At 38.4% G+C, this 21,704-nt stretch overlaps 1 protein-coding gene across 2 annotated transcripts in view; it reads left to right on the plus strand.

Annotated features, from left to right (window-relative positions):
- plekhm3 (pleckstrin homology domain containing, family M, member 3) overlaps positions 1–21,704 on the plus strand; it is a 46,338-nt gene that overhangs the window by 22,451 nt on the left and 2,183 nt on the right. Inside the window, exons 6-8 of one of the 2 annotated variants that reach the window (XR_007185308.1) lie at positions 4,917–5,093; positions 5,816–5,879; positions 16,227–16,304. Coding sequence is in view for 1 of the 2 variants with exons in the window: in XM_048193657.1 (XP_048049614.1) it covers positions 5,816–5,879; positions 16,227–16,384; positions 21,230–21,401 (394 nt within the window). In the remaining variant the exon portion in view is untranslated. Of the gene's footprint in view, positions 1–4,916; positions 5,094–5,815; positions 5,880–16,226; positions 16,385–21,229 lie in introns of those variants that run through there. The other variant, XM_048193657.1, reaches the window with a different exon arrangement.

Genomic DNA, 21,704 nt, shown 5'->3' on the forward strand with positions numbered 1-21,704 from the left:
TCAGATGGCATTCTGGATTTTTGCGTTCGCGTACGGTGGCTCTGAATTGTCAAAACGTCTCTCAAAATGCGTGCCACGGATGCGAAAAACGCAGAAAATCGAACCTGATCCGAATATTTTTTTGACGGACGAAAGTTTCGGAGGCAGTGTGCAAACGCGATTGACATAACGTGAGGTCGAATTTATTTTTTAACGTGCGAAAGTTTCGCATGCGAATTTCGGACTCAGTGTGCAATGACCTTAACCCTTTAATCATCAGAAAAAGATTTAGGGTTAAATGAAGGTTTATATGGTTCACCCTAAAATCTACTGTAAATTTTCCAAGGTGGTTTTAAGCCTGCATCACGGTCTTTATTATATATTCTTAAAAATATCTTCTTTTGCATTCCGTAGAAGAAAGAAAGTCATGTTTATAACATCACGGTGTATAAATGATCACCAAAGTTTCATTTTTGTGTGAACTATCCCTTTAAGAGGAAACTGCAGTTTATTTCTCCTAGTGCCCATGAAACATCCTCAGCTTGACATTGAGCTTTTTTTGTGGTAAACTAATTTCCATTTTATTCTTTTTTCCCCCTATTGAAATCAAGTATGGCATAACAAAAATGTTCAAAAAAAAAAAAAAAAAAAAACTTCAGATGTTGACTTAATGGTGTTGCTAATGCACTCTTAGCTACACATTCAGAACACTGTTTGTTGTTTGAATCACTGAATTATTGAATGGGCCAGTACCCTTTCCTATGTATTGGCTCCTTTGAACTCCATGGTGACGTAGAAACAGGATGGCCGTTTGAAGTGCAGACGTGAGGGCTCTTGCAAAGGGAACCTCAGCTTGAACTGAATATCCTCTACGAGGTTCATCTCCTTGGAGCGGTCCCAGCTGCCTACTGAGCGGTGACTTTATCTGGCCGCTGTGTTTACGGGGTGCAACAGCGGTGACCCTAGCAGGAGGCAGCGCTAGATGGCTAGTGTTTATGGCCAGGCTATTAGCAGGCATCAGGCTAATGCTTCGCTTTTCCAAACAGTGTAGGATTGATGAGGGCGGTGGCGCTAAAATATTACCTTAGCCATTCATCGCCCAGCCCGGACGCTCATCAGTGGTTCTGAAGAGGCCCACAAGTGTTTACACTAAGCCACGGAGAGAAGGGGGAGAGCTGTCATGGTCCACACCGTTGAGTCTGATCTAATGCACCTCACTGAACTGCAGGGGCATCCACACACACGCTTTACTACCTTAGTCTTTACCTTTCATTAGTTTTCCCTCTTGGGAAATAAGAACCAATTTTGATTTGCTCTACTATTCAGGGGCACTGTTCCACCGCTACTGGATCTAGTGTCTAGAGTATAGTCCGTTTCCCAAACGAATCCTTTTAGTGAATCATAAGCATACATTGTGATCAGTATAGTCTGATTCTTGAGTATATCGTTCTTGAATCAAAACCACACAGGACGGCCAGTGTAGTTCATTCGATTCCTGAAATAATGACTCCTATTAACCAGTTCTTTTTGGTGAATAAAACACATACAGTACAGTACACCTTACTTTATAGTGTTGTAGTGCTTAGGACTTGTGAGACTTAAATTAGGGGATTGTATGATTGTTCATATGATAATGTGTACTTAAAGATACAATTTCAGTTTTGTAAAATGGTATTTTATAAAAATAAATTAATGAAATATACACTACCGTAAAATGTTTGTGATCTGTAATGTTTTGAAAGAAGTCTCTAATGCTTACCCAGGCTGCATTTATTTGATCAAAATAATTTAAATGAAACAGTAATTGTAAAATATTATTACAATTTTAAATAACTGTAATCTTTCTGTAATTATATATGTAACATTGGCTCCAGTCTTCAGTGTCCTTCAGAAATCATTCTGATTATGCTGATTTGTTAAGAAACTTTTCTTATTATCTACATTGAAAACAGGTGTGCTGCTTCACATTTTTTTCGAAACTGTGATGCATTTTTTTCAGGATTCTTTGAACAGAAAGTTCAAAAGAACAGCATTTATTTGAACTTTTGAATGTTAGTATAGTGGATTTTTTTTGTTTAATGTTGTTGTCTAATATGTCTTATACAAGGCGTATTAATGAATTGCATTTATGCTGCCTTTAAAAATAATTTATTTAATAAATAATCTTGTCATTTGTCAGTAGAATCTCATTTCTTTTTTCTAAATATTTATATTTCAAAAGTGCTATAATTGTATTTGCATTAACGAACTAGAATTCTTAAGAATCCTAAACCAAAAACATAAATTTCCTTATGTTGTTCCCAACCTTTTATAATTTTATTCCATGGAATGCTCTCTTTCCACTTGTTTGAATACTTGATATATACAATTAGCACAAAGAAGTCTGTTCACTTAAATACGGCGCCTGCTGACTTTTCTTCTTCATCTACTTTCAACCTGACCAATCACAGGTTGCTTCATGTTCACATAATCACAGTTCCTTTGCCATAAGAGAGTACCTATCCATCCATAGGTGGTTGAGGGAAAACGGCAAAATCAACATATAGTCTCTTGCTTGTGTGCCTGCCACCCTCTGTTTACAGAGGCTGGATTTGGTCGTCTTTTGTTTGACAACAAGCCACATATCATCCGGTTACCATCACTGCAAACACTTGTATGTATTTACCCTGAGAAAGGACAAAAGATTCAGACATGTAGCTCTCCCATGAGCAGAGATGAATTTATGCTGGAGGATATTGAAAGCAGAAAATAGACGGGCACCATGACCAGAGGTAAATGAACACCCAGATAGAAGCAGATTTCTTTTCACACATTGTCCTGACTTGAACATGCTTGACAAAGGCGGGCGAATCAGCGTAACAACACATCCGCAGGGATTAAGTTAGGATTTCATCTTGTCATACAGAAGATAGCGCATTAGACCATGGAATCTTGTCAATGCAATATCTTTTCTTTGTCAGCCTTCCCAAGATGTTCAGTAATACCTCACTTGTTATATCAGATTTGTGGGTATGTAAAGCTTTGAGCTCTGTGGTTTCCAGACCCTTTATTAGGCGTTCATACCTCTCTAAGGCTGCAAATCTGTCAGGAGTGATCTGTAAACACTTCAGCGCAAAATTCTTTACCATCAAAATGTAAAATTTCTGGTTTAGGATTCCTCTTATCATTTCTTAATATTCACATTAATGATTTTTTTTAGTACTTTGAAGTACTTAATATTAAGAAATATTTGGAAAAAAAATCCATTACTAAATTATGAGATCATTTTGATAATAAATACATTAAGCAAATTTTGCTAAAGATTTTTTAATGAGTTTTTACAGTCTTTTTAAAGGCGTTTAGCTGTATGTGTTAATTCACTAAAGAACCAACTCATGCATTGTTCCAATTTTTTTTTAATTCACTAAAAACAAATGCATAAGAGTCATTCGTTTGGGTATCAAACTACTTTGATCATGCTGTGTTTGATTCACTAAAAAGAACCGGATCATAAAGCCCAAAATATTGTTCACTTTTTACGCATACGCGAGGGTTAGCGTACAGTGTGCGTGGTGCGAATTTTGTCATCAGAAGAGTATGCCCGTACTGTACACGCACCTTTTTCGGATTTTTGTAACCATGCGTACTTGTACGCACTGGTTGCACATGCGCATTTACAGTATTTATTTATTTATTTTTTCAGTAATTAGTTTATCCAGAAGGTGGCAACCGTGCCCTGGGGCCATCGATTCACAAGGTAGTCAAAGAAAAACTGCATAGAACAGACCGGAACACATGCAAGCTACAGCGACAATGGAGGCCTACATAGATGAGAGATTGTGCGAAGAAGTTAGAAAGTACTTTCGTTTGTACAACTCTAGCATGAAAGAATACAAAGATGTTTACGTGGGTTGTAACTCGTGGTGAGAGATTGCTCAAAAATGCGCATGCGCAGAACACCTGGTTATGCGTATGAGTCATATGAAGTATACTTTCCAAGGCTGTGCATTCAACTGTGTGCATACACTAGTGCACGCGTAAAAAAGTATACCCAGGGCTTAAGAGTCATTTTTGTTGGAATCAGTTAGACTATGCTGGTTTTGCGCTATTTACATTTTTAAAAAAAAGGATTTATAAATGTAATTTGTTGAACAGTCAAACTACACTGTCCGTACTGTACGTTTTGCGCTATAGATTTAGTAGTGTTGTCATTTGGTTGCAGTATTTATTAAATGGATCTCATTTACCAACCTTACTCATCATGCATCGTTCTTTTTCATTAACGAGTTTAAAGAACATGTACGTGAACAGTACAACATGGTCAAGACAGCACACTCTCTTTTTGGGTTTTAATGCATGTATTTCTTAAACCTAAGACAACACGTTCACAAGTCTTGAAAGTATAATTTCTGAAGTGCCATACATCAAGCCCAAAACAAAGCAGCTGTCATCAGCTCTATTTGTACTAATGACACCTGCTGCAACTCTTGTCTATTGACCCTTAAGCCTTCCATAAACAAATGAAAAGAGATTTCATCCTCAGCTTAGTAAACATCCCACCCCCTGCCTCCATGCCTCAGTTTAGACTAAGATTAGTGCTGTAATGATTGCTTGGCCTAATGAGGTCTGAGGGATGAGCTGTGAATAGGGCTGTCTGGAGTACCGCCATGCTTCTCTTCAGCCAGCAATGAGATTATGGCAGTGAATGAAAAAAAATGGAGCTTCACCACAATCCCCAAAGCTGAAGACTGAGATGTCCAGCGAGTCTCAAGACACACATGCATTTGTGCAACACGGGCCACATGCATCGACACAAACTATTTTTAAATCATATGCGACTCTGTCTACGTAATATAATAGCTAAATTCACTCATAAATGCCCCATTATAGCTCAAAACTACCCAGCACGCTTTCCTCCCATGCCTTAATGCCGTAAATTCCCTCTCTCCTGTCTCTAGCTGTGTTTGTGGTCTGCAAGGCTGTCTCTAATTCCCAACATCTGTCTGACGGGCTGCTAATGACGGAACCAAGCCACTGAGGAAGCGGAGTGGAGGAACTATTAGTGGGCAGGAGTAAAGATGCACCGGCTTCCAGTGCCAAACTACCTAATAGATCCAATTTTCCAGCCTTTTGTGGTAAAAAAGACAGAATGCTGTTCAAGTAGTCAGCTGTAGTGTGGCTACACCAGTAGCTTGTCTGAATGAATTGTTTAATGCATCTCTAATGAGGATCATTTCATTAGACTGAATCGTCTGTTCTGCTGGATCAGTTGTCGGAGGATATTCTGGACTAACTAGTTAGTAAAAGATGAGATCAATAAGTTTCATTTCCTTCTCGCAACTGCACATCGTTTTTTTTTTCGTTTTTTTTTTCCCTCCCCACCTAACAGTATGCCTGTTGATTTTCCCTTCTCCTCTTTTCTGGATAATTCTGTGGGCCCTTGAGTTTGTAATGTGAGCAGGCGTGGGTGAATGAGAGAGGGAAAGAGCGAGTGTAGGCTCATGGGAGGAGAGAGGTGAAGAGGGCCATAATAGCCAGCCAGATGGAGAGAGAGAGACAGAGCCGCCCCACTTCACCCATAATAAGGGGTAGTGCTTTTAAATGCCTATTTTACAGCCTTTTTCTAATTCAATTGAATTAACCCCTATTTCCAAGCAATTTGGACCCACGTTGTCATGGATACAGAGGCCGAATGGCGGGATACTAGCGTTCCCCCTGAAAAAGATTTGTATGTATATGTGTGTAAGCTATTGCAGTTATTTTTCTACAGATATGATCAGGCTCAGTTATGACTTGAGGTATTATTTATATGCTTTTCATGCTGTTTTTAATGTTATTTTTCTTACTTTTTTTGCAGGATCTTTCCAAGAGAATACCTGTTACAGCACGTGCACCTCTACTCATTGGCAGACCTGCAGCAGGTGAGTTTCTCTCTCCTTTCTTAACCATTTCTTTTTTTCTTTATACACCTATATACATGCATGTAGGCCGACACAGCATCTTTTTCATACTTATTGTTTTGTAATCTATGAAATAATCTACGAAATTCTGCCAAAGACTATAGAATAACACAAGACGTGTCACTCGTATTGTTTTGAATGGGAGAAAGTGTAACGCACAATATGGCGGAATAAGTCCCGCCTTCTAAATAAGAGCCAATCGCCGACTGGTAAAGTCATCGCGTCACTTCAGCGGCCGTTAGAATCACTGGTTTCTATAGTAACAGTCAGACGCACGCCTCCGAAGAGGTTTAGGTCTGCGCATGCGCATTAGCTTGATCCAGCCTGAAAAATAAATTTTTTTTTGTCATGATTCGAGCATTTAGAAACTAAATTTATGAGCCGGTTGTTGTTAGATTTAATTGGTGATTTCAAATATGAAATTTTAATCGTAAGGTTGGCAAACAGTTTTGGAGAATTTGATGTTTCCCCATTCAAAGAGATTGCATGATGCCCAGGATGCCCGAGAGGCGTTTCAAAGATGGCCGCCGAGTGAAATGACTTGTCTTAAAGGTACTTTGATTCTGCTGACTGGAGTAAAATACAGTAAAATGTGTAATCAACTAAGCTGAGAGCGGCCAACAGAATGAACGAACGAACTTGCAGATGTGTAGAAACTTGAAAGATTTTAAATTCTGTCAACACATAACAATTGGTCCAAAAAGTAGTTGGCCACATTTAGAATTAAATTTCATTAGGAAATATCGATCCAAATGGAAGTGAATTGGCATGGAAGTGAATTGGCATGGAAATGAATTGGCAGACAAATGATGTCAGGTGTTTTCTCAGGACGAATTAACTTCTCTGGGCCTTTTATACAGTCTCAACTGGTGTATAGATTATTTTTTAGTATATGTATGTACAGTATCTCACAGAAGTGAGTACACCCCTCATATTTTTAATATTTTATTATATCTTTTCATGTGACAACACTGAAGAAATGACACTTTGCTACAATGTAAACTAGTGAATGCACAGCTTGTACAGCTTCCCCTCAAAATAACTCAACACACAGCCATTAATGTCTAAACCGATGGCCACAAAAGTGAGTACACCCCTAAGTGAAAATGTCCAAATTGGGCCCAAAGTGTCAATATTTTTTGTGGCCACCATTATTTTCAAGCACTGCCTTAACCCTCTTGAGCATGGAGTTCACCGGAGCTTCACAGGTTGCCACTGAAGTCCTCTTCCACTCTTCCATAACAAGATCACGGAGCTGGTGGATGTTAGAGACCTTGCGCTCCTCCACCTTCCGTTTGAGGATGCCCCATAGATGCTCAATAGGGTTTAAGGGGACAAGCTTGTCTGGGGACATGCTTAACCAGTCCATCACCTTTACCCTCAGCTTCTTTAGCAAGGCAGTGGTCGTCTTGGAGGTGTGTTTGGGGTCGTTATCATGTTGGAATACTGCCCTGCGGCCCAGTCTCTGAAGGGAGGGGATCATGCTCTGCTCATTCATGGTTCCCTCAATGAACTGTAGTTCCCCAGTGCCGGCAGCACTCGTGCAGCCCCAGACCATGACACTCCCACCACCATGCTTGACTGTAGGCAAGACACACCTGTCTTTGTACTCCTCACTTGGTTGCCAACACACACGCTTATCTTGGTCTCATCAGACCACAGGACATGGTTCCAGTAATCTATGTCCTTAGTCTGCTTGTCTTCAGCAAACTGTTTGCTGGCTTTCTTGTGCATCATCTTTAGAAGAGGCTTCCCTCTGAAACAATAGCCATGCAGACCAATTTGATGCAGTGTGTGGCGTATGGTCTGAGCACTGACAGGCTGACCCCCCACCCTTTCAACCTTTGCAGCAATGCTGGCAGCACTCATACGTCTGTTTCCCAAACACAACCTCCGGATATGACACTGAGCACGTGCACTCAACTACTTTGGTCGACCATCCGTTGTATGGTCTTGGGCACCGTGCTGCAGCTCAGTTTCAGGGTCTTGGCAATCTTCTTATAGCCTACGCCATCTTTATTTAGAGCAACAATTCTTTTTTTCAGATCCTCAGAGAGTTCTTTGCCATGAGGTGCCATGTTGAACTTCCAGTGACCAGTATGAGAGAGTGAGAGCGATTAACACCAAATTTAACACACCTGCTCCCCATTCACACCTGAGACCTTGTAACACTAACGAGTCACATGGGCCCAATTTGGACATTTTAACTTAGCGGTGTACTCACTTTTTACCCGGAACCGTTCCTGCGGTGGAAACGCGGCTAAAGACTCCTGAAAAAATTTATTGCAGTTTCCACAAAAATATGAAGCAGCATGATTGTTTTCAACATAGATTATAATAAAAAATATTTCTTGAGCATCAAATTAGCATATTAGAATGATTTCTGAAGGATCATGTGACACTGAAGACTGGAATAATGGCTGCTTAAACATCCAGCTTTGCCATCACAGGAATAAAATATGTTTTAAAATATATTCAAATAGAAAACGATTATTTTATGTTGTGATAATATTTCACATAAATGCAGCCTTTTGGTGAGCATAAGAGATTTCTTTCAAAAACATTCAAAACAGAACATTGCCAAACATTTGAACGACCCCAAAATTTTAATGGAGTAGTTTTTTTTTTAAATGCTTTACTTTGCGCTTGTGAATTATTTCTTGAACATAAATGCCACTTGGTTTGATGTTTTGTATTAAACAAATGCAATGACATTCATACATTTTTAAGAGTGGCAAAAGTGATTATGTATGTAAGTGACTGTAATATGTACACACATCTCCTCATTGCGATTCTGATAAAAGACTTCATGGCATTCACAGACACACACCTGTAGCACACATCATCACCATGCGGCGTGTGCCTGTTCAGTGTCATCTGGCAGTGGATGTTGAGAGGCTGTGAGAGTGAGGGTGTTTTTCACACCCTTCCCTCGCAACCCTGACATTCAGGGAGTTACTGTAGATCAATGTGCAGCTTCAGTGTCGCTGACACATTAACCTTCTGCTTTTCACTTAGTGTTGTTAATTCATATATAACATGGCCAACGGCTCATATTTTAGTAGCACTTTATTTTGCAGTCCTGTTTCGCATATACATACTATATAATTATTGTAGTAATTACAATAACTGGGTAATAACTAGGTACTAGTCCTGAAACTACCCCTAAACCTAATCTTAACCCATGTAGTTACCTTACATTATTCAGTACTTTCTTGGTAAGTACACTGTAAGTACATTGAAAGTGCACATACTGTAAAATACATACTGTGCAACCCATGTATTATTATGCTTGTAAATAATTTGCTCTTGTTTTGGGCTTTTTCTCTTTGTTCTCGCTTAGCTAAAAAACTAAATTGAACTAAAACTAAGAAATGTCCTTTTAATTGAAATCAGGCCTCAAAACAGCAAAATGCATAAAAGACAGGTTACTATTCAGTGTTTCTCTTTGGAAACAATTGGAAAAGAACATGTTTTCTATATAGTCCATTGTTGTTAATTAGAAGATTGCTATTTGCAAACTTTTAGCCATGACTGTATATCAGGGATATAGGAAACAGTGTTCTCATCTCCCCTCTTTTTCTCATTTTGACCCCCCCCCCCCAATCCCCCAAACCCCCAAACCCCCAAACCCTTGCTATTGTGCCTGAATTTTTTGTCACTCCTCTGTTTCTTAGGAATGACCCCTGCCCTTATTTTTCTGTTGCTCTCAGAACATCTATTCTCCTGTCCCACATCCCCTCTCCCTTCTGTCTCCTGGTGGGAGGCTGGAGTCCCTCTCCACCCCATGTTCCCCCCACCCAGCTAACTAATTACTGCCATTCAGAAGCAACAGGCAGAAAAACAAAGCGTGACAGTCCTACCTCTGCTTCCATTCCATTCGATTCTTCCCCAACATCCCATTGCCTGACACTGCCTCTTTAGCTTTTTTTGTTTGTTTGTTTGTTTGTTTGTTTTTACATGTCTTTTACATTTCTATATGTCAATAACAGCTTGCTTTTTTATTTATTTCATTTATTTATTAATTTATATTTCATTCATTATTATTTACTTGTTTTATAATTAATATATATCATTTTTAGTTTTATTTATTTTTAATTATTTATTTTTTGCCACAAAACAAAGCAGTACAGTTGATTTTAAAGGTCTCTTTAAACCCCTAATCTGTCTGTTTGTTTGTGTCACAGTAGCAGTCTTGCTCAGTATTGGGTCTATTGGTCTTAAAACAGAGTACGATGTTACATACTGTGTGGGTGCCTAAAAATGGGCTACTCTATAAAAATTCTAAATATTGTTTTGCTAATGTGTCTGTTTAATTTGAACCAGTTTTCTTTGTCACAACAATTTGGCTCGTACTTGCATCTTTGAGAGAATGGCATGGTTATCCGTGCTTCTTAAATGCTCTCTGTACTGTCAGTTCTTTGTCCTCCTTCTGTACTATTTATTCATTGCATTCAGCACAAGACCTTTATTCTCTCTCCCCTACTGCCTCTGTAAGGCCCAAATTTGAGGCATTTCCCATTCACGTCACATTACTTTCTCTTTCAGCTTCTTAATTGGCTTACCTTATTAAGGAGCCATTTTCTTTTAGTGTTGCTACTTAATGCCGGTTCCTCCACGGCTCTGGAATGCTCGCCCTCCGCGTTGAGGTCACCGAATGCTGAACTATCTCCAGCAAGACTCCAAACACTATAGACCAAATCCGGATGCTCTCCTCATTTAGTTCGAACAATTAGCACTAAGTTTTGGGCAGTCTTCTTTTAAAAAAATGACCCCATTGACCATATTTGTTTGCGTTAGACTTGCCCATAAACCATCTTTGTTTGGCCACTACCTTTTGTTTGATGTCTTCACTGGGAAAGCATGAAAAGTTTATTAAGTGCACCAAGATGGACACAAGTAGAGTGCTATATGAATGCTAATCGTGTTGTATGCGTTGTACCAATGCAACAGTGTTAGTCTTGCCAACAACATGCACTTAATTGAGCTCAAGCAACAGCATTCATGTCCTCAGAACTTACATATCTGAATCGAGTGTTTTTTCTCACCAAGAGAAACATCAACTTTCATAAAACCATCTTGCTTCTAGGATGCCTACATCACACCTGGTCTGCTGTGGCCAATACGTTCACATGGTCCACATATGTGATGATGGATCTTCATGCTGTTTCTCTCGTGCCCATCTCACACGGTACCCTGGCTGGCCAGTTCTCTCTCACTTCCTCACACACGCCGGTTGTAATCCTGTTTTGCGAGGCCCTGGCAGGGAGGGTGTTATCCAAACAGAGCTCACACTCTCTTTATCTCTTTAATCTGGGCCCTTTCTCTGCCGTTTAATGGAGCGGGCGAGGACATTAGGGCCAGAGCTGAGGAGGGGATGAAGAAGTAGGCGCTAAACTGTGGTTTTAGGGGATTAAGCAGCTGACGACAAAGCGCATGCAAGACAGGAGCAAAAGGTGGGGGATTTGGGGGGAGTTGATTTGGCAGACGTCACCCATGCCCCTTGCTATAGCTACAACGATGCTGGTTTCAGAGAGCTGCCCAACTTTATTAATGCATGTAATTAGCATTTTTATCCTTTTTTTTTCTTTCTTTCTTTTTTTCAGCATAACAATTTGAGTAAAACGACATTAATTACGGAATATCTCTTTTGCTTTAATGAGCAAGTTTGTGTAAAACCTGATGATCATGTTCTCCAGCCTGATTTGAGATGATCCACTGAGCATCTTGTGCTTCAACAGATGGACATCTGACCATCTGTACAAAGATTTCACATGATTTAATGTCTCTAATATTATTGTAATTTTAATAACTTTCTATTTTAATATATTTTATAATGTAGCTTATTCCGGTGATGGCAAAGCTGAATTACTTCATGAATTACTCCAGTCTTCAGTGTCACATGGTCCTTCAGAAATCATTAGAATATGCTGATTTGGTGCTCAAGAAACATTTCTTCTTCTTATCAATGTTGAAAACCATTGTGCTGCTTACAATTTTTGTGTTCAAGATTTGTTGATGAATAGAACATTCAAAAAACAGCATTTAAATAGAAATATTTGCAACATTATAAATGTCTTTAATGTCAATTTTAATATGTAGTGTACAGTAGTGTATATTATGTATAGTACGTGTATTAACCTATATTAATGAAAATTAATATATATTTTATATTTATTATATTTATTATTATGTTTAGTAATATTTTAGGTAACATTTATCCTTGCTGGTAATTACCTGAGCCCCTGAGGGTCAATTACTGCAACTCATTTTAAATCAGTTGAGCTTGTCTAGCTGTTGATACATAAATTCACACTTTCACTACTTTGTCAGTAACTCTACTTAACAGCCCTCTTGCTCTTCACAGTCCCTCCCCATCAAGTCTGGCTTTTTTGCTCACTGTGCCTGCTAAATTATTGAAATGCTTAATTACTCCCTCTGCCAGCATTGATCAAGGGGAGTATACATCATCTTTACCAAAGGACGGCAAGTCTGCTCACCCCATGCTTTGATTGGTGGCTTGCAGCGTTTCCTTAATGCCTTGCTATATTACTCCTCCACATGGGAAAAGGCAGGGTATTGGGCTTCTGTCAGCCTGGGCAGAGAAAAACAGGAGTGTCTGACTCTGAACTGAAAGCTACTTGATGGATGGATGGTTAAGGGCTCTCCTGGTGCCTGTACTGAGAAAGCCTGCCAACAGCATCACCTCTATGTTCATTGGGCAATGACAATGACTACTTTATAGCAATGTGGGTCTTTCTGCCTTGAGTCCTTAACTTGACTTAGGCAGTGCTTTGGTGATGAAATGTTGAAAAGGGATCAAATGTAATGAAAATAGTCTTGGAGTTTATTGAATCTGATACCCATATTTGTATTGTTGTACATTTGTATTATTTTTCTTTATTATGTAAAGCACCTTAAATCTACTCAAGTAAAGTATAAGCTAATTTTTATTATTATTATTATTATTATTATTATTATTATTATTATTATTATTATTATTATTATTACATTTGAGAGTACGGTAGGGCTGGGTATTTTTATTTTTTTTTAAAAGCCTTTTGACTATTTAATATCATGTAAAAAATTGTAATTGATCTAGAAATATTTATATACTATGTAAATCTGCAATATGTTTGCTTTGAAATGGCTTAAAATGGTTATTTTTTTCAGTTAGACTAACCATCTGCTTCAACAAAATTATTACCAAGTAGATTTAAAATGCTTCAAAAATCATAGCGTATTCAATATATAGTATCGCTCAGTCTTATGCTGCCTTCACGTGCTATCGAAAAAATTTCCTACTTCTGAAGTCGTGATAATGAGCTCGTCCCATTCAAGTGCTTTGTTGTCGGAAAGAACGGGGATCATGGAGGACACCAGGTTTATTCTTGCTTATTTTTGGGGAAAATCTTATTAAAGCCAAAATGATATTTAGCATCCTATTCATTGACAACCATATAAACATTCACCATGCTATCTATTGTCAGCTTGTCAAATACAGACTATTTTTGCTGTGTATAAAACATATAATGCACTTCAAATGATCATTCAAATATGTAAATATGCACTACTTTAACATCAAGACAAGGTGATGTAGCTGTTAATAAAGAATGCCAGTCACAGCAGCAATCTTTCTCCCCTCCGCCATGTTTAAAGTTTGTGGCACGGCCATCTCGGGAACTTGGGTATCAAAATCATCCCCAAGCTTCCCAGTGGTAAATATGACTTGAGAGGATGTTTATGTCCAATTTTTAACTAAGAAACTGTATTTACGATAATTCAATAGCACTTGAACGCAGCATTAGAGCTAACACGTTTCCCAGTTCATTCTCATGGACTTGAATTATATATTAATACACTTTATAAGAAATGTAGAATTTCTGATGTACAAACTCTGCAGCTCAAACAGTAGAGCGTTGCGCTAGCAACACAAAAGTCATGAGATTCTCAGGGAAAGCAAGAACTGGTAAAACGTGTACCTTGAATCCCATGCAAGTCGCTTCGGACAAAAGCATCTGCCAAATGCGTAAATGTAAACCCTACACACTACGTTTTAAGTAACTAAACACATCATCTGGCAACTTTGGTCATGGCTGTAAAGTCCCTGTTCCCACACAAAACTTCCCCTTTTCAACCCATCCTCCCCGCTCACACTGCGTATGTGTGTGCGCGCATCTTTCGTGGGAGACTGTGGTGGTCCTTCCTTTATTCTTTCTTTTCCCTCGAGCCTTCCCGTCCCACCCTCCCAAGCTCTCCTGCTCTACTGTCCCCTCTTCTCCTCCTCCATTCTGTGGCTGGCTCCTTGTGGAAGGGCTGAAGAATGCTGGCAGGCCCTTTAATTGGTGTGCTGCAGTGCTGCCAGGTGTAGCCACTTGTCTCTGCCCCCTTGGTGAATATGCACTGGAGGTCTAGGCCCCTTCCCCTGTCTCATTCAACTTCCCACAATACACCTTCTTCAGCGCCCCACTTTCAAAGACCAGGCCGATTTTTAACTACTCTGGCCGATAAATGGCATTCACATATTATTTTTTGCAAACAGTCTCCCAAAAGGAATTACCCCACCCTCGATTCGTAGCCAACCCCCCCCAACTCTCTAAGCATTCATTAGTTTTCATGTGGATTCCTGATGTGATGTCTTTTTTTTTTTTTTTCTTCGTCTTCTATTTTTTTGTACTTGGTTCCCATTGTAGCTTGTTCTTAAGTGTTTGTCCAGTCGCTAAAAATCCCAGATAGACCTCTAACTGTTAACAGAATGATTACTGTCCATTTCGAGATTCAGTCTTGTAAGGGTGAGCAATATACTGGTAGAATATGGCAAAATGTGTTTGACAACTGGTAGATTTTGGACTATCGCATCTATTGCGGTTATGCTCATATGACGTTGCAGTGCTGCGCACCAAAAAAGTTTATCATTTGCATGCGTTTTTAATTGGGGTGTAACGGCACATAAAAATGACGGTTTGGTATGTACCTCGGTTTTGAAGTCACGGTTCAGTACAGCAGGGTGAGAGATTTTTTTTTTTTTTTTTTTAAACAATGTTTTACTGAACAAACTGTGTCTCTGTCTTTTAAATGTATTCAATTATAATTAAAATTTTCTTAAGGATAAAAAAAATCTATCTCTGCTAATACTGTAAACTATTAGGGAGCCCTTACTATATGCATATTACTATAATAAAAGTTACAATTGACAACAGAGCCCAAATTATTAAATTCAGTTGCTATTTATTTTTAGATATAATCATCAACACTCAAATAATAATAAAAAAAATTAAGTACGGTAAACATGTAAACTACACAAGGCCGTTTTTGCATTAACTTCTGTTTCTCCAATTCGTTGTTGAAATATAATAATTTACACAGTGGCTGCCATAACTTGTTTTCATGATGGATTTATTTAGGCCTTACATTAACTAACAGGTTAAGTAAAATATAATTAATATATCGGCTAATATAATGCATATATTTAGCGAAACAGTTCATTTCTCTAGGGAACTAACGTAAAAAGCTGTTGACACTGAATGGCTTTTCTGAGGTAAATGTAATACTACATGACATATTGTTTACAAACTGTTTTACTGACATCTTTCCGTGGTTGAAACACTGTTTGAGCGATTACACGAGATATGATACTTTTCAGTAAGTTGTACTGTATCTTTCAACATACCTTCAATCCCTTCTGGATTGGAGTGTGGATCGCCTTTGACTGATTGTATTCGTTGCCTTACTGCATGAACCGAACCATGACGGTTCGGGACGAATACATGTACCGTTACACCCCTAGTTTTTTAGCATTACCAGTTGAAATGTTCAAGCAATTTTAAACTGTTCAGCCACAATAAGATGCTAAAGAAACTAAATCCGGTATTACCTTGCTGTCTGATAGATGTTTCTGTAAGCACACAACCAAAATGCGCACAAAAAGCTGCCACTCAGACAGCTTGGCTTGAAGTCCTACGTTTCTGTAGTATTACTTCTGTTAGATAGACCTATCTGAAAAACAAAGATAAACATTATTTCCTTTTGTATCTTTTGTACTGTTTCATTTATTTGTCCTATTGGCTTGTAATTAGTTTCTTATTTTATTTCTAACAATTTTGCTGCAAAATCGGTGTTGAGAACTGTGAAATTCGATTGGTATCATAACTTTTGGTATCGTAACCTTATTTCCAACAAAAATAACTATATTGTTATATATTTTGTTAAAGTGAAATAAAATGACTCTTATTGTGATATAATATGTTGGTCATATCATGAAATGCTTACAGCTAACCTCCACTTTTGTAATGTTTCTCTTTTCTGCAGGTCATAGATGGAAAGCTTGCTCCATTCCTCTCCAAGGTGATCAAGTTTGCCAGCTCTCATGTCTACAGCTGTAGTCTGTGCCGGGAGAAGGGCTTCATCTGTGAGCTTTGCCAAAATGGCCAGGTCATCTATCCCTTTCAGGAGAATTCCACCAGAAGGTGAGACATGTAGCCACTGTTTCACCTCTAAATGTCTCATGACGTTTAAGCTCTGTGAAATCAAAGATGCTACATGCAATGCCCTAAAAACATAAAAGTAGCTTAACATTTTTGCAATTAATTTTTACTAAGTAGACTCAAAGTATATAAAAGGTCAGTTTCCTTCAAAAACAGGTCACCTAGCAGAGGAACTACAGGTGTAGTTCATATAAGTGCCAGTTGTCTGTCAAGTGCTCCAGCTCATTGTGGATGATTGTCCAGCCTCTGTCTCATGTTAGTTACACCCAGCGGGCGGTGGATTGAGGTGTGATGATGCAGTGATAGTACACCCTTTGTAAGGGAGCAGTTAATCCTTCGAGCATCTCAGCTTTTTTCAGCATGCTGTGTGTTGGCCGCTTATGGCCTGCAGCTGATAAACCGCTCTCTGGTCTTCATACCACCAGTGTGACTAGAATCTTTCGGACTCTTCAGCGAAGTGAAGTGCAGTTCCCAGAACAGATGCTGCTATTTAAACATAGCTCCTCACACAGCAACACTGATAAAGCCGCAATGACTATTGGTTAGGGCTATGTTATTTAAATGAATTAGATAAGGTTAATGCAGTTACATTTTTCTAACATGGTTAACACATTTTACCCTGTTTCATATTAAAACTTTATAAATTTCATTCTGTTCTGTCTGGTTTTCTGTAGACTGGTCAGAATACCTCAGCAGAAATGTAATGGAGAGAGACCTTTAAAAGCCAAATTTAACAATGTGTTATATGTATATGTTATATGTTTATATATATATATACAGGGAGTGCAGAATTATTAGGCAAGTTGATTTTCTGATCATATTTTTTTCCCAAGCACATTTTACCAATTCCAATCCACATCAATCTTAATAACTACTATTAATATTGTTTTTAATCATTTATAAGTGATATATAATTGTTCATGAAGGCTGGAAATGAAAAATGCCTTATATTCAGGTGTGCAGAATTATTAGGCAAGTTTTCTTTTACAGGCAAAATGAGCCAAAAAAGAGATTTAACTCAGACTGAAAAGTCAAAAATTATTAAATACTCATGAGAAGGATGCAATACTAATGCAATACTAGAAATTGCAAAGTTAAAGCATGACCAAGGGACAGCAAAATGCTCATTGGGTCAGCGGGGTCAGACAAAAACAGGTGGAAAAGAAAAGACACATGTTAACTGCAAAATAATTAAGAATTAAGGTGAAGAATTAAGTGTGAAACCATCAGGAACCCTTTAGTCTCCAGCGCCACCATTTTCCAGAGCTGCAACCTACCTGGAGTCTCCAGAAGTGCAAGGTGTTAGGATCTCAGAGACTTAGGTTAGCTAAAGAATCCTAAAAAATGACCTGCACTTGATAAGAATCACAAGCTGAAGTGTTATAAAATACATGAAGACTGGGTTTTAATAGGGCTTATAGACAGACAGCTTGAGAGTGACTCCTGATGGACCAGCACCACATCCTCTTGTACCACTGTTTGAAGAATTTATCCAGAATCTGGCAGTAAGGTGTTTGAGTTCACTTTTAGTCCATCTCTTATCCTGAAATGTCTGTCTTGCAGAGATGGACTAAAAATGATCTTCCAAAACTTACTGCCAGATTCTGGAAGATAAATTCTTCAAACAGTGGTACAAGAGGATGTGGTGCTGGTCCTTCAGGAGTCACTCTCAAGCTGTCTGTTTATAAGGCCTATAAAAACCCAGTCTTCATGTATTTTATAACACTTCAGCTTGTGATTCTTATCAAGTGCAGGTCATTTTTTAGGATTCTTTAGCTAACCTAAGTCTCTGAGATCCTGAGACCTTGCACTTCTGGAGACTCCAGGTAGGTTGCAGTTCTGGAAAATGGTGGCGCTGGAGACTAAAGGGTTCCTGATGGTTTCACACATAATTCTTAATTATTTTGCAGTTAACGTGTCTTTTCTTTTCCACCTGTTTTTGTCTGACCCCGCTGACCCAATGAGCATTTTGCTGTCCCTTGGTCATGCTTTAACTTTGCAATTTCTAGTATTGCATTAGTGTTGCGTCCTTCTCATGAGTATTTTGACTTTTCAGTCTGAGTTAAATCTCTTTTTTGGCTCATTTTGCCTGTAAAAGAAAACTTGCCTAATAATTCTGCACACCTGAATATAAGGCATTTTTCATTTCCAGCCTTCATGAACAATTATATATCACTTATAAATGATTAAAAACAATATTAATAGTAGTTATTAAGATTGATGTGGATTGGAATTGGTAAAATGTGCTTGGGAAAAAAATATGATCAGAAAATCAACTTGCCTAATAATTCTGCACTCCCTGTATATATATATGCTTTTTAAATAATACATATGTAATTAAATATATTACATATATATGCATATATTGCGCTAGAAAAAAATAGCATTTTTTTAAATTATATTTTTTTCTGAGCACAACACATACTGTTTTATTTTCTCTCCTTAAAAAAGGAAAAAATGCAATGCATGAACAGATTCATAACGTTTAATTCTATAATTTGATTTACAGCCTTACTATTGGTACGTATTGATTCACTGATAGACCCAGTCGCATCTGTCCATTCAGGCAGTTTGAGCGTGTCTGTTAGTACAGCTGGATCAAGGTGTTGCACTAACTGCTTCACTGTGTGACCTGTTTAGTTTATCCAGAATTTTATGGGTGTGTTTGTATGCACTTCATGTTGTATCTGTAACAGTACATGCTCAATAGGGCTCTAGTGTGCTGTCATATGAGCAGAAGGTGTCTCCACGCCCCACTGTAAATCCATAAATTCCACAAACCACCACCACACCTCTCTGATGAGCAAGTACACCACAGCCCTTATGGCTTTTGGATCCTTACTGTTGGAAAGACTTATTTATTTATAGAGGCCCATTTAAAATAGACATCCTGACAGCTAGTATTATCTTGTTAGCATGCTTTAGGTTTTATTCATGTTGGGCATGCTTCAGATTGCAAGACATTTTCAGTTCTGGGGTCTATTTTTCTAATAGTTCTCTGTAAAGAGGAAATTATATTATATCATAGGAATGACATATATGAATGATTTTCTGAAATTCTTATAAAAACAAGTCCTTTTTTATGCTTTTGTGCAAAGCAGACCGTTTGCAGGAATAGACCACCAGTAGTACTTCTGGTTAGTATGGCACAACCTCTTGGCCAACAGTGATCTTGGTTTAAGTCTTGGCTTGGCAGCCCAAAAACTTTAACCACTGGACTACTACCGCCCATGATGGTGCACAGAGAGAAGTTGTTTCTTTTTAGAGGAATGAGGAGCTCTTGAGATCCTAATTGTTCTAGTAAAGGAGTAGTAGTTTTATATAGACTGGAGCTAACCTTTTCAGCCTGCGTAAAAGAAGATATTTAAAAAAAGTACATGTATGTATTTTTGTATGTATTTATATATACAAAAATACATACATGGACAAAATGGTTTCTTTAAAGGTTCCCTAGAATTTAAAATTGAATTTATCTTGGCATAGTTAAATAATTAGAGTTCTGTACATGGAAATGACATACAGTGAGTCTCAAACACCATTGTTTCCTCCTCCTTATGTAAATTTGATTTGTGCAAAAGACCTCTGAAGAACAGGCGAATCTCAACATAACACCGACTGTTACTCAACAGTCAGGATCATTAATATGTACGCCCCCAACTTTGGCATATGCCAGCTCATGTTCAAGGCAGTAGACAAGCCAGTATAAATGTCTGGAGCTGCGCAGCCGAATCATCAAACGTTCTGCAGGTAAGCAAGCAAGGACAACAGCGAAAATGGCGGATGGAGCAATAATAACTGACATGATCCATGATATCATGATATTTTTAGTGATATTTGTAAATTGTCTTTCTAAATGTATGTTGCTAATGTACTGTTAAATGTGGTTAAAGCTACCATTGTTTCTTACTGTATTCACAGAGACAAGAGCCATGTCGTTATTCATTTTTAAATACTTGGTCTGTATAATTCATAAATGCATCGTTATTCTTTATAAATCTCTCCAACAGTGTATAACGTTAGCTTTAGCCATGGAGCATACTATCAAACTCATTCAGAATCAAATGTAAACATCCAAATAAATACTATACTTACATGATCTGATATGCTGCATATACTTTGTAAAGATCCATTTTATATTAGCTGTGTGAACTTTGTTTATGCAATGTATTATAGAGTCACGAGCGCGAGCATTTAAAGGGGACACGCACTGAATCGCCGCATTTTTAATTATGCCCCAAAATAGGTAGTTAAAAAAATTGAATAATAAAAAAATCTATGGGGTATTATGAGCTGAAACTTCACAGACACATTCTGGGGACACCTTAGACTTTTATTACATCTTGTGAAATAGGGTTCTAGTGCACCTTTAAGCAAAAATCAGTATTTAGTGTGACCTCCTGGACTTCTTCCAATTTCTCAAAGAAAAAAATCAGAGAAACTTCTCATCAGATTTTGAAAGTTTTCATGGCCTTCCAGTTCTTTTCCATTCCATTTAGGTTTAAGAGAGCCGGTTCCTGCTATTGCTCAAGTGTAAGGAGAGGTCACTAAATACTTGCCACTTTAGCCTATAGAATTTTTTTTTTTTTTTAAGATTGCATATACATTTCCTATATTTTCTGGTTATATTCTAATAAAAGAAATAATTATATATGGTCATTATACCATATAACATCTACTGGTGGCCTATAGACCTCTAACTGTTAACAGAATGATTATTGTACATTTCGAGATTCAGTCTTAGTGAATATATATTCAGAAACAGGACTGTTTTGAGTGTAAATAAATGTTTGGATCAACCATCAGCGTTTTTCTCTGTTTTGACTGCAGATGCGAGGGCTGCGGAGCCGTCTTCCACGCAGAGTGCCGGATGCGAGCCCAGCCGTGCCCGCGATGCGTACGTAGAGAACTGCACAAGAAGCCGGCGTCATTCTGGAGGAGGCACGGCCCTCACGACAGCCCTGATGACGAGGTGCTAGACTGCTTTGAGCTGGACACCTGAGGCGGTTTTTTGAGAGCTCTGCCGAGCACACCGCACTAATGAAGTCCAAGTGCTGCTGTATCCAAGAAGGACAAGATACCGTGGTCCTTCGGTGGAAGTGCTCTGTGAAAACCGAGAAACAGAGGAGTTTTTGTTTTTTTACATTCTCCCTCACCTGAGAGAGATGGACACAGAGACAATAATTCAGCTCCCGAAGAGCAGAGGCTTCATAATGATACCAATTTACCCTTCCCTTTCATCTACCAAATGACAGCCAGGGCCAACCGACAAATACAGGCAAAGTACGCTCACACACTTGCACAT

Source organism: Megalobrama amblycephala, linkage group LG6 (genome assembly GCF_018812025.1).
Source record: "Megalobrama amblycephala isolate DHTTF-2021 linkage group LG6, ASM1881202v1, whole genome shotgun sequence".
NCBI lineage: Eukaryota > Metazoa > Chordata > Actinopteri > Cypriniformes > Xenocyprididae > Megalobrama > Megalobrama amblycephala.